General features: G+C 51.2%; 1 protein-coding gene across 3 annotated transcripts in view; it reads left to right on the top strand.

The window, feature by feature from the left end:
• Positions 1-214: 214 nt before the first annotated feature.
• Positions 215-11,684, top strand: part of ERICH1 (glutamate rich 1) — a 46,188-nt gene continuing 34,718 nt past the window's right edge. The window contains exon 1 of one of the 3 annotated variants that reach the window (XM_081221062.1): positions 215-357. In XM_081221062.1, the coding sequence (XP_081077188.1) occupies positions 336-357 (22 nt within the window). In that variant the 5' untranslated portion in view covers positions 215-335. The remainder of the gene's footprint in view (positions 358-11,684) is intronic. The other 2 variants (XM_081221061.1, XM_081221060.1) reach the window with 2 other exon arrangements.

Genomic DNA, 11,684 nt, shown 5'->3' with positions numbered 1-11,684 from the left:
ATGACCCCCTAACCCCTGACCCCCTCCCGCTGACCCCGCCCCATGACCCCTCCGCAGCCCGGGTCGGCTCACCCGGGTCACACCCTTCCCTCTGAGCATGCTCGGAGTAGTAACGCCCACGGGCCATGCCCACAGCGCGCGTTAGAGCCAATCTGCAGCCGGTGCGCGGCTGATTGGCGTTCAGCGGCAGAGAGCCCGGATCCTGATTGGGCAGGCCTGCTGTTGTGGACGGGCCTACGAGGACGGAGTCCGGAAGTGCAGTCGCGCTGCTCGGGCCTGGGCTGGGGTCGCAGGGGTCGCCGGGGCGGCTAGGCCGGCGGGGCGGCTAGGTCGGCATGGCGGCGCTGCGGAGGCACGGTAGGCGGGGCTCGGGGGTCTGTGGGAACCGGGAGCTTTGGAGGACGGGGACTCTGGGCCGTCGGGGACCCGGGACTGTGAGAACTGGGGGAACCTGGGGCTGTGGGGACGGAGGCTGTGAGGACGGGAACTGTGAGGACCCGGGGCCGCGAGGACGGGGACTGTGAGGATCCGGGGCCGCGAGGACGGGGACTGTGAGGACCCGGGGCGGTGAGGACTGTGGGGACCTGGGGCTGCGAGGAAGGGGGCTGTGAGGACCCGGGATTGTAAGGGGCTCCTCCCAAAGCCCAGATTCTGACTCTCAAACCATTTACCTGCAGGGATTCTGAGTTTCTGGGCAGGTAACTAGTGTTATTAAGCTATGGTAGTATTTTTAGTCAACACCAAAGGCAGGATGGATACATTTAATTGGTTAACCTGGTTAATTAGCCTTAGAATGAATGTCAGAGATACAGGGAACTCCAGACACCTCATGGAAAGCCCAGTAAACTTCTCATTACCCTATAATCATTAATATTAAAATGAAAAAGGAATATTCTATTTTTCCCAGTTTTATTCAGATATGATTGATATATAGCACTGTGTGGGTTTAAGGTGTGTATACAGCGCAGTGACTTGATGGGCTATGTACTACAAAACCACCTCATCCATCACCTCATACAGTTACACAATTTCTTTTCCTTGTGATGAGAACTTTTAAGACCTACCGTCTCTCTCAGCAACTTTCAAATTCGCCATACAGCAGTGTTAACTATAGTCACCATGCTGTACAACTACATCCCAAGGCTTATTTATCTTATAACTGGAAGTCTGTACCTTTTGACCATCTTTACGCATTTCTCCCATCCCCCAATCACCTCTGGCAACCATCAGTCTGTTCCCTGTATCTGTGAGCTCCTTTTTTCGATAGTTTTTTTTTTTAGATTCCACAAATAAGTGAGATCTTACAGTATTTGTCTTCTTTTGACTTATTTCACTTAGCATAAAGCCCTCAAGATCATCCATGTTATTGGAAATGAAAACATTTCCTTCTTGATGGCTGAATAGTATTCACATCTGCTTTATTTATCCATCCATCAGTGGACACTTAGGTTGTTTCCTTGTCTTGGCTATTGTGAATAATGCTGCAGTGAACATTGGGGTGCATGTATCTTTTTGAGTTAGTGTTTTTCTTCTCTTTGGATAAATACCCAGAAGTGGAATTGCTGGATTGTACGGTAGTTCTATTTTTAATTTTTTGAGGAACCTTCATACTGTTTTCCACAGTGGCTGCACCAACTTACATCCCACCAACAATGCATAAGAGTTCCCTTTTCTCCACATCCTCACCAACACTTGCTATTTCTTGTCTTTTTGATGATGGCCATTCTGACAGGTGTGAGGTGATATCTCATTGTGTTTTGATTGCATTTCCCTGATGATTCGTGATCTTGAGCGTCTTTTTGTATACCTGTTGGCCACCTGTATGTCTTCTTTGGAGAAATGTCTGCTCAGTTCCTCTCCCATTTTTTATTCAGATTGTTTGGGGGTTTTGGCTATTGAATTGTATGGATTCTTTCTGTATTTTGGGTATTAGCCCCTTACCAGATATATAGTGTACAAATATTTTTTCCCCTTCAGTAGGTTGCCTTTTCATTTTGTTGACAGTTTCATTTGCTTTGCAGAAGCTTTTTAGTTTCTTTTGTTTGTTTTTGCTGTTGTTGTCTTTGCTTTTGGTGTCAAATCCAAAAAAATCATTGCTGAGACCCATGTTGTCAAGGAGCTTTTCCCCTATGTTTTCTTCTAGGAGTTTTATGGTTTTGAAGGTTTTAGATATGTTTCTCTTTTTGTTTGGATTAGTTTGGGCCATGGTTATTTTTTTCCTCCTCTACGTTTAAAACAGATGGTTGTGTTTTTGCCCTTTGAAAGGAAAAGCCCAGTGGCAACTCTAGTTAATAAACATTTGCTTAAAATAGGAAAAAGAAATGAATTTCTCAGTAAGGCAGAATACAGAGAAGAGTAAATAATGTTCCCAGTCTGTGGCTTCCTTTGTAGAAAAACGCTTTGCCTGGCTTCCCCCATTGCTCTGAGCCCCAGGCGTTAGGACTCACCTGGTCAGCCTTAAAGAACAGATCATCTCATAGTGACGAAATTCCTCAACAGTCAGATGTTAGCTCCAAAGCGGGCATTACAGTATTTTGATGGGTCCCCAAGCTACTTTTTATAACCCCCACCAGCAGTGGAGCCAGCAGGCTCTGCAGACTAACTGTGAGGTTCGCGGGGGGCAGCCCTGACTGTGGCCTTCACGGGCCCCTGTGGCTGGTTGACCCCCTGCACCCTGACTGGGCCTCCTCTCCTGCCTGGGGTTCTGCTCTCATTCGCCAGCAGCTGCTCTCCAGCCTTCCGGTAGTGCGGCCTGGTCAAGCCTGGCAGCAACGCCCTGCTCTGGGCCCTCAGCTCGCTGCACCCAGAGGACTCGACTTTTCACCATCCGTCTTGAAACAGGCCTCCTTCCTGTTGGGTCTCTGACAAAGTTACCGAGTAAAGTTGGGCTGTTGCAGAACATTGTGGTGAAAGGCTGGATTAGTAAGTCTTGAAAGCGTCTGAGCAGCCATTGTAAGTGAGAAACGCAATGTCCATTCTCCGCATCTTCTTAACTAGGTCGCAGGAGCACTCGTGCTGGGGTAACAAACACTGAGGAACACTCGGTGGGGTTTTAGCCGGAAAAGCTTCTGAGCGCTTGTACCGGGTGGCGGTGTGAACCAGGGCCGCCTCTTGTCTTCCTGGTCTGCGGGGCTCGTGACGTGGACCCGATGCAGGCCGAGTGACGGTGGAGCAGTTGCCCCGCTGGCCGCGCTCGGGGCGCCGTGGGCCGGGGCGGCGGAGGCGGCTGCAGCGTATCTGGGCTTCAGAGGAGGAGGGGAGAGGAGGAGGCCCGGCAGGAGGGGGACCGTGGGGCTGCTAACCCCAGCGCGCCTTGGGGGCCAGGGTGAGGGCGGCTGGGCGAAGCGCTTCTCTTCTCGGGAGCCCTACCGCGTGCCTTGGAAGAAAGCCCCTCAGCTCGAGCTCAGGGTGAGAAAGCACGAGGCAGGTGGGCTGGCGTGCTGCCTGGGGGCGGTTCTGAGGCTTCCCTGCAGGTCGACGGCCCTGCTGGGTGATGTGGCCTCCTATGCGGTTCGTGGCAGAGCTCCTCGGGATGAAAGGAGGCTGTTGCCTTTGAAGCAAGGCTGCTGGAGGGAGAAGTAAATCTTTACTGTTCTCTCCTTGATGCCGGGGAAGCCTGTGGCCTGTACTGGAGGCCGTCCCTTGGGCATCCTTTGGGAGCTTCTGGGTTAACAGGCAGCGGTGGGTCCCGCACAGAGTGTGGCGGTGAGAGCAGTGAGCATCCAGCACAGAGTTATGGGCAACCCCGTGGGGACTGTGGAATCAGGAGGGATCTCGGCACAGCCCGGAGGGCACTGTGGGGAGGGAGCTGCACTGAGCTTCTCTGGCCATCTCGCGGGTGCTGGCCTGCGCGCTGGAGGCTGACTGCTGAGGGGTGTCCTCAGTCCAGCATCCCCCCACCTCCCAACAGGCACCTCGCCCCTTTTCAGAAAGTCCACCGGCTCTGCTTCTGGCTGTTGCAGCTTCTCCGCTTGGAGCATGTGGAGCCTTGTCCCCTGATGCACAGACCCCGGCAGAGCCTGGGGCACTCGCCCTTCCGGGCCCGCTCCACGCTGGCCGTGGACTCTCAGATGGGCGAGCGTGAGGGCCATCCAGGGCCGGCGTCCGGGCTAGGAGGAGGACATTGCTGTCATCCCCTCCCTGCTACTCGCGTGTGTCTGTGTGTAGCTATATGTGTGTGTCTGTGCATGTGTGTGTCTGCATGTATGTTCACGTGTGTGTGTGTGTCTCCCCCGTTGCACCCTCAGACTTACACTGCCCGCAGCTTCCTTTGGAGTCTCAGACCCATGGGTACTTGTTGGGGTCTGTCTCAGTTGGGAAGACCCCACTTTCCTTTGTGTTGAGCCACGTGCCTCGGGCGCCCCAGCAGGTGGACGGGCAGTCGCTCACTGACCTGCAGGAAGAGCCCAACTCTCTTTATCGACAAAAGTGTCACTTCGGTGTTTTCTTCTGTTCAGTGTGATGCGGCAGATCCCTTCTCTTCCGGATCAAGAGCGCTTTTTCCTTTCAGCGATCTCCCAGGACTGAACGTGCGTGCCGCAGGGCCTGGAGAGGGTTAACGCAGAGATGGGCCGGGGCTGGAGCGGGGGTGGACACGGCGCGGGGAGGAACTCAGAGCTGGAGGTGAGGGGCCTAGGCCACGGCATGGGAGGTGGGGAATAACTCAGGGACCAGGGAGGGGGCTCAGCCAGGCGGGGACGTGCCTTGCAGGGTCCCGTACCTTGGATGTGACTGGGGACCGGGGCTCAGCTACCTCCTGACCACTGCTGAGTGGTGAGCCTCACACTGCCCTGGGACCCGGGTGGGGTCACTGTCACCTCTGGGGAGTGCAGAAAGCCTCAGCCTGTGGCCAGCAGCAGGACAAGGTGGGCTTCGGCGCACCAGCTTCAGATCTGGTTCCTCTGTCACCATCCCCTGTGTGTGACGAGCCCCACGGAGGCGGTGCCGCCTGGGGCAGAGCCAGCGAGGTCGGACTAGCGCCCTCCCCGCCGGTCAGCGCCCGGGGCCGGGAGCTGCACCCCTGGACCGTCACCTCCAGGTGTCCGTCTGAATCTGTCCAGGAGGCCAGCGGCCGAAGGGAGGATGGAAGACGTGAGGGTCGAGGCTAGGCGGGGGCCATTGGGGCGGGGGAGGCGGGAGGTGTGCTGGGAGCAGTGGTAGGTCTCTCTCCCGGGCTTGACAGGTGTCGCGCGGGCGTGTGTGTAGGTTGCGGCGGGAGAGGGGCGCACCCGTGAAGGCGGTCCCTGGGACCCTCGGGCCTCGTCTGTAAGGTGGGGGCTGTTCTATGTCCTTTCACGAGCTGGTCAGTCAGGAGCGGCTGCCGGAGGAGGCTCAGGACAGGCCCAGGAAGGACAGTTTGTTGGGCTCTCGGGTCCTAGAGGCAGGGCCACGCCGGGCACGTGGGGGGATGGCCAGGGGGTCAGGGGACGGAGGACAGGACGGAGGAAGACTGAGGGCACGGCCTTTACTGGGGTTTCCAGGGCAAAGGCAGGCGGGGCGGGGGGAACACGTACGATTGGCTGCTTTTAGTGATTTTGCTGTTTTTGGGTGACAGGGCTGCCCCGAGCCGCCGGGCACCCGGCCCGGGTGTTTCGGGCAGAGGAGAGTCACCTCCCCGGGGGCGGGGCAGGCGGAGGAGGCCGGGCCTGGCCGGGCTGTTGGCATAGGTCACAGGCGGGCTTCTGGCTGGGCCTTTGGCTGGCGGCGGATGCCAGAGCATCACAGTAGACAGAAAATTTAAGATGTATGACTACTCGGTGAACAGCAGAGTCGTGAGGATTAACGCGGGTCACGTTTGTGAGGCGTGAGGCCCACGTGAGCAGCCTGCCGTCACTGTCACCCTGGGTGTGGGACGTGGAAGCGGCCGAGCGGGACCTTGTCGGGAAGACGGGGTGCACGGCCCAGCGGCTGGAGAGACGACAGCGCCCGGACAAGGCTTCAGGACCGTGGGAGCAGGACGGTTCCTCAAGCAGAGGGTGCCGGGCGCAGTGGGGGCACGATGGGGAGCCAGGGATCCTCCCTGCTCGGCTGGGGCTGCAGAAGCCAGTGGGAGGATGGGCACTTCCTCCCCAACATCCTCACCCGGAGAACAGGTGACCCAGCTATGGTCAGGCAAGCCTTGTGCCCTTTGGGTTGAATTCCAGATCTGTCTGCTGAAAAAGCCAGTGTCGATTAAACTGGAAAAAAAAATAAAAGTATTGGAGTAAGAGTAATAGGTTATCCTCTGTCTCCCCATTGTAATGAGGCAGCTTTCCGAGTTGCCTTTGAACGTCCCCTCAGCCCACCCCGCCGGGTCTTTCGCATTACGTCCTGGTGAGAAAACAAGACAGGCTGGGAGCTGTGTCTGCTCTCCCTGCATCTCCTGGGTTAGGACGCAGTCACTAAGCCCAACGAAAACGATCACAGCCTTATGTGCACTTAAAATGTTTCTGAATAGCTGATGGCATAGTAATTGCTGCTTAAAAAACTGCACGGAGAAATTTTGGACAAAGTTTAGAATTTTCTTTTTTAAGTGTTAAAGTTTTGGGAGAAAATGAAAGTTTAGTGGATATCTACCTCTTAAATGGGGAGACCACGTCAGACTGGTCATGGCGTAGGATTCCAATTATGTCCCATTTGAGTACTATTTCTGGTCTTATTTTGAGAACTATCTTCCTTTTAATTAATATTTCAGAAAGCTTGCCAGCTGTTGCTTAAATCTTAGCTAATTGTTTTTCCATTTACAATTCTATGATGAAAGTCATTAACAAACTATCATTCATTGAATTTGCATACTATATTCAGCGTCTCTTTCTTGTGAACTGATGCAGTGCTATTATCAATTTATTCCTTTATTCATAAGCATCCATTAAATACCTTCTCTCATTATAGGGATAAAATGGGAAAAAAAACCCACATTGAATATTGTGGGAGAAAAAGCTATGGAGAGGTTGGCAGATAAACATAGTCTTTACTGAAAAGAGAAAATTGAAAATGCTGTATCAGATTCCAAGAAATACCCTAAGAAAATTTAAATTTAAAGTGTCTCTTAAGCTCTACAGATATCAGGTGGAAAAGGGAATCAGCTGAGTCAGTGTTTACTGAGGTTGGGGAACTTCTTCCTTTTCTTTATGATTTGTCAGTGTGTGTTTGTTTTGGAAGATTTTCTCTACTATGCCAGGCTAAGGTCAGGAGGCTGTCATCAAACAGGGAAAAGGGCCACAGGGAAAGTTTCAATGAATTTCCATTTCTGATCTTATTTTCAGTAGCAGTTTTTCATTTATATATGATTTCAAAAAGCCTGCCAACTCTGGTTTCAAATTCTAGATAATCACTTTTCCATTTAGATAATCACTCTAAAAACGTACATCATAAAACCATTTGTTCTGATGTTTTTCTCTCATAATGAAATATCTCGAAGTCACTTTTTAGAAGTTATTTGTTAATATTTATGGTCTCTTTTATTTTTGTGTAATTCCTATAAGCATGTGGCCCCATCAGTTTTACTGTTTCCCATTAACATCCACCCTTGGAAATATAGTTTTTTAGCTAATTTTATTCCTCATGACCCCAGACTAGCTCCACGTGTTTTTTTTGTCCTCTGAGAGTTATGCTTTTCTGAGAGACAGTGGTTCATAGGGATGATTTGGCTAGAGAATTACAAATGAATCAATATCATTTCTAATCTCATCCATTACCAGAAAGATCTACAGTATATATTTAGTAAAAATAAATGTATAGTTTTACACCAATGATAAATAAAGTATATTGTGTACATAGATGTTGAGGGAAATGTGTATCACTTTACCATCAAAGTGAACTTTTTTAAGGAAAAGAAAAATATTTCTGACATTGATGGGGGTCTCAGTGGTGACATTGACTTAGTGGTCTCAAAGATCAGAGGTGGGCTTCCCTGGTGGCGCAGTGGTTGGGGGTCCACCTGCCGATGCAGGGAACACGGGTTCGTGCCCCAGTCCGGGAGGATCCCACATGCCGCGGAGCGGCTGGGCCCGTGAGCCATGGCCGCTGAGCCTGCGCGTCCGGAGCCTGTGCTCCATAACGGGAGAGGCCACAACAGTGAGAGGCCCACGTACCGCAAAAAAAAAACAACAACAAAAAAAACAGAGGTGCTTTTTTTTCTACCACATAGTTTTCATTTTCCTTTGCTTTTTTCAGAATGGAATATTATGGAAGAAAAATTTCTGTTTCTTTTTTTTTTTTTTCATGAGAGCCTTTTCTAATAGAAAGTACATGCACCCAGTTTCCCCTGATGAGGAAGCTTTCCGAGCTGGGAGGTGTGCCGGAAGCACCATCTGGCTCAGGCAGGAACCTGTTAGGCATTCTGCCCTAAGACCACAGCGAAGGAGACCTAATTCCTTGAAATGCTGCCATTAACACCTCTGTTAAAAATGGAGCAAAGCCCTTCCTTTTTTATACCCAACTGTTAGATTTTAAAACGCGTGACTGTGTGGAAGAAGAGTTCAGAATTGAATAGTTTACCACCAGCAGTCGAACTATCTATTTCCTTTTGAGTTCTTCCCAGGTGTCTAATTTCCAAAGAACACTTTACTGAAATTTTATTTTTATTTGGCTTGTGTCTTTAACCTGAAATAGCAAGTTTAGATGGCAGTCCTCTCTGAAAATTATATCAAAATGACTTAATTCCCCTGTGACACAGAGACTTGATCTCTCTGTTTGGTATTTCGTCGTATTAATTTCAGACAGGATGTTTTTCTCCACAATGACCTTTTTCTGTGTCTCTCATGTCCCAGCTCCAGTCGCCCGTCGCGTGGTGATTGTACTTGTCTCCTGCAGGCATCAATGTCCGTTCCCCTGCTTTTTTATGTTCCGCTGATTGCTTTTTGACAGACAGCAGAGTTTCAAGTTACAACCTGCCCTTGCTGGGAGAGGGGGACGGCACAAGCAGGAGGGCGGTGGTGGTTCACTGAGCTCCTGTCTTGCCACGGAGCTGCCTTCCTGGACCCAAGCACCTTGCTCTTTTTTGTTTGTTTTTGAGCACAGTGGAAATTAAGCCCAAAAGAGACTTTTAATCTCTAAATTGATTTTTAGGACTACGTTTGCAGTAGGCACGCGGGTGTGTGTGCGCGCGCGCGCACACACACACACACGCACACACACACACACAGAGGCACAAGGCGCCTTTCAACAAACCAAAGCTGACAGATGCTTTTTAAAAATGATGTTTTACTGTGTTCCTACCCTGAAAAAAATAACCTTTCATTTATGTTCTGCTTTTAATGTGAATCCCTAAGTAGGTTTGGCCAGTTAGAATTAAGTCCCTATTTGTAGGAAACCGGCAGGCAGTTCATGGGGTACCCAGCTCCTTCATAGCCCTGGAGGCTCAGAGAACTGAGAGTCCAGTGGCTACACATTTCTTTTGGTCTAAAATAGCTGATAATTTGTATTTAAGTAAACTTCGAGCTCCGTTTGTGATAGGAGTCCCATGTGACTGCACAGGAGCGGGTCCATCGTCCCTTTGAAAAGCAGAGGCACTGATCACTGGGGCTGGTGGGGGGCTGGGCAGGCAGGTCCACGCTAACAGCTTGTTTGCTTCAGAGGATGTTCAGGCGTTCAGTGGTCTTATTCCCTGTGTGTCTCGAATGCTGGGATAAAGTGAGATGCACCGAGGAACCCTCCAGCAATATTGGTTGGTAGAAAGTATTGTTTCCACTCTGTTTGTTACACATTGCTCTTTTAAAGCTGATTTTGAAAAATTAAAATCACATTATTTTTAAAAAGACTTTATGCTTTAAATTGTGTCAACTGAAGGTATTAGACATGTATATTTATCAGTAAAATTATTTTAATCTGAGGTACCTGGATATTTGGAATCCGTTAAGACTTACTAGTTAAGCTTCTCGTTGAAGACACAGCTCCCACTTCCGCTGTTGGGATGCCCGTCCTGACAGCTGTTTGAGATCATCTGTTCTTGTGCCTGTTGACAAGACATTTGATAAGTATCTCATGGATCATGGATAATAGGACGTAAAGCCTGCATCTCCTCTCAGAGCAGTTTTGTTCCCGTGATAACGTTTATTACAAGTCGTAGGGGTTGGATTGATGGAGCACGTGTGCTGCCGGGAGTGGGAGCTTGCAGAGACGCCTGGAAGGTGTGTTTTTACTTGTGAGGTTTTTAACACACATGAGTGTGAGATGGAAATCATGCTGCCTCTTGGGTTTACGAGATGCTTAACCCCATTTAGCTTAGGAGGATGAAAGTTCTCCTCTTTGTTTTAGTTTTTGAACTACTGTGCTCAATTTTAAATTTAAAACTTAGGAAAATTGTCTTTCCCATTTGATGAAGTGTGAAGCGTGCAGACCCTCTGGCCTTTATGAATTAGCACATCTGAATCCGTGTACTGTTCTGCCCACAGTCACCCTCCAAATATTCATCTTGGGATTTAAGCGTAGAGTATGACACTTTTATATTTAAGTTGTACTTTTATGAACATTTGTTTTGAATTTTGAGTGCTCAGCCTGTGTTCCCTCGATCTTAGATGGTTTGCGTGCTGTGCGTGCTGAGCCCCCTCCCCGTGGTGCAGCCGCGGGCTCCTCAGAAGCACGCGAACATGTGGTGCGTCCTCCTTCCCCGTGGGCACGTCCGGTGCTCGTGGGGCTAGTTCCCCCTCTGCTTCTGTGTCTGATGTGGGGCCTTGTGTCTTCAGTGGCCAAGACGGTCCTCCCTCGAGCAGCTGTGGTTGTTCAGCCAAGGACGGATGTGACTGGATTTGTGTTCAGAACAGGGACGCACCCTCCTCCTGGACACAGGCTCCTTGGAGACGTGTCGACCGCAGGGCGCAGGCAGAGGGAGAGCAGGTGAGCCTGGAGCAGCCCCTGGTGCCGGCAAGTAGCCACATGCTCTCAGAAGGCGGGGGGGGGGGGCGGGCATCAGGCGGGCAGCGCAGGGGCTGGCGGGCCGACAGTGCCCCAGGCCAGGCCATGGGCGCAGGGCGAGTGGGGAAAAACAGTTCAGTTTTGCTTTGTTAAAACACCGGGTGCTGCGGGCCGTTGGGTGGGCTTGCCTGCTGTTGGCAGTGGGGTCTGGATCTCAGGCGAGCTGGAGGACGTTTCAGCTTTTATCCCGGACTGAGACAGGAGTGGGTAGGGAGAGAGGCCGGGCATGAGGAAGTGAGAGCCCCGTCATCCACTCCTGTGTCGTCTCTGCAGCACACCTGTGTTGTCAGTCTTGCAGCCTCGCCCACAGAGGTATTTCTGCCCATTTTACAAAGGGAAACAGTGAGGCTCAGAAAGACCACTTAACTCAGACAAGATTTCCTACCTAGGAGTGGCAGAACTGTGGCTTAACCCAGTTGAACCTGCCTCCTGGAGGGATCCCTGGTGGGTATTGTGGGAGAGGGGAGGAGCTCTGCGTGGGGAGACCTGCAGGTTTGCCCTGTGCTCTGAGCCTCCTGCTCGCCGAGAACCTCCTCTCCTCTCAGGGTCACGAAACTTTGCTTCCTGGTAACAAGGCTGAGGCGGCAAGTATTGAACCTTTGAGTCTTGTGCTAGATTTTGTTTTTAAAATGTCAGTGGGGACACTACAGGGCCTGGCAGCCCTGAGCAGGGTCCCATAGTCAGGAGACATGGAGAGGGGCCCCTGTCCCTGGCAGGGCTGCCTCTGGTGGGGCGTCGGCTAGGATGATGTTTGAACCCCAGCTCTTGCCACCCTTCCCTATCGGGGAGGC

Source organism: Mesoplodon bidens, assembly GCF_964165515.1.
Source record: "Mesoplodon bidens genome assembly, chromosome: 20".
In the NCBI taxonomy this organism is placed as follows: domain Eukaryota; kingdom Metazoa; phylum Chordata; class Mammalia; order Artiodactyla; family Ziphiidae; genus Mesoplodon; species Mesoplodon bidens.
Note: the sequence above shows the minus strand (reverse complement) of the source record. Positions and strands in the feature narration are given on the sequence as shown.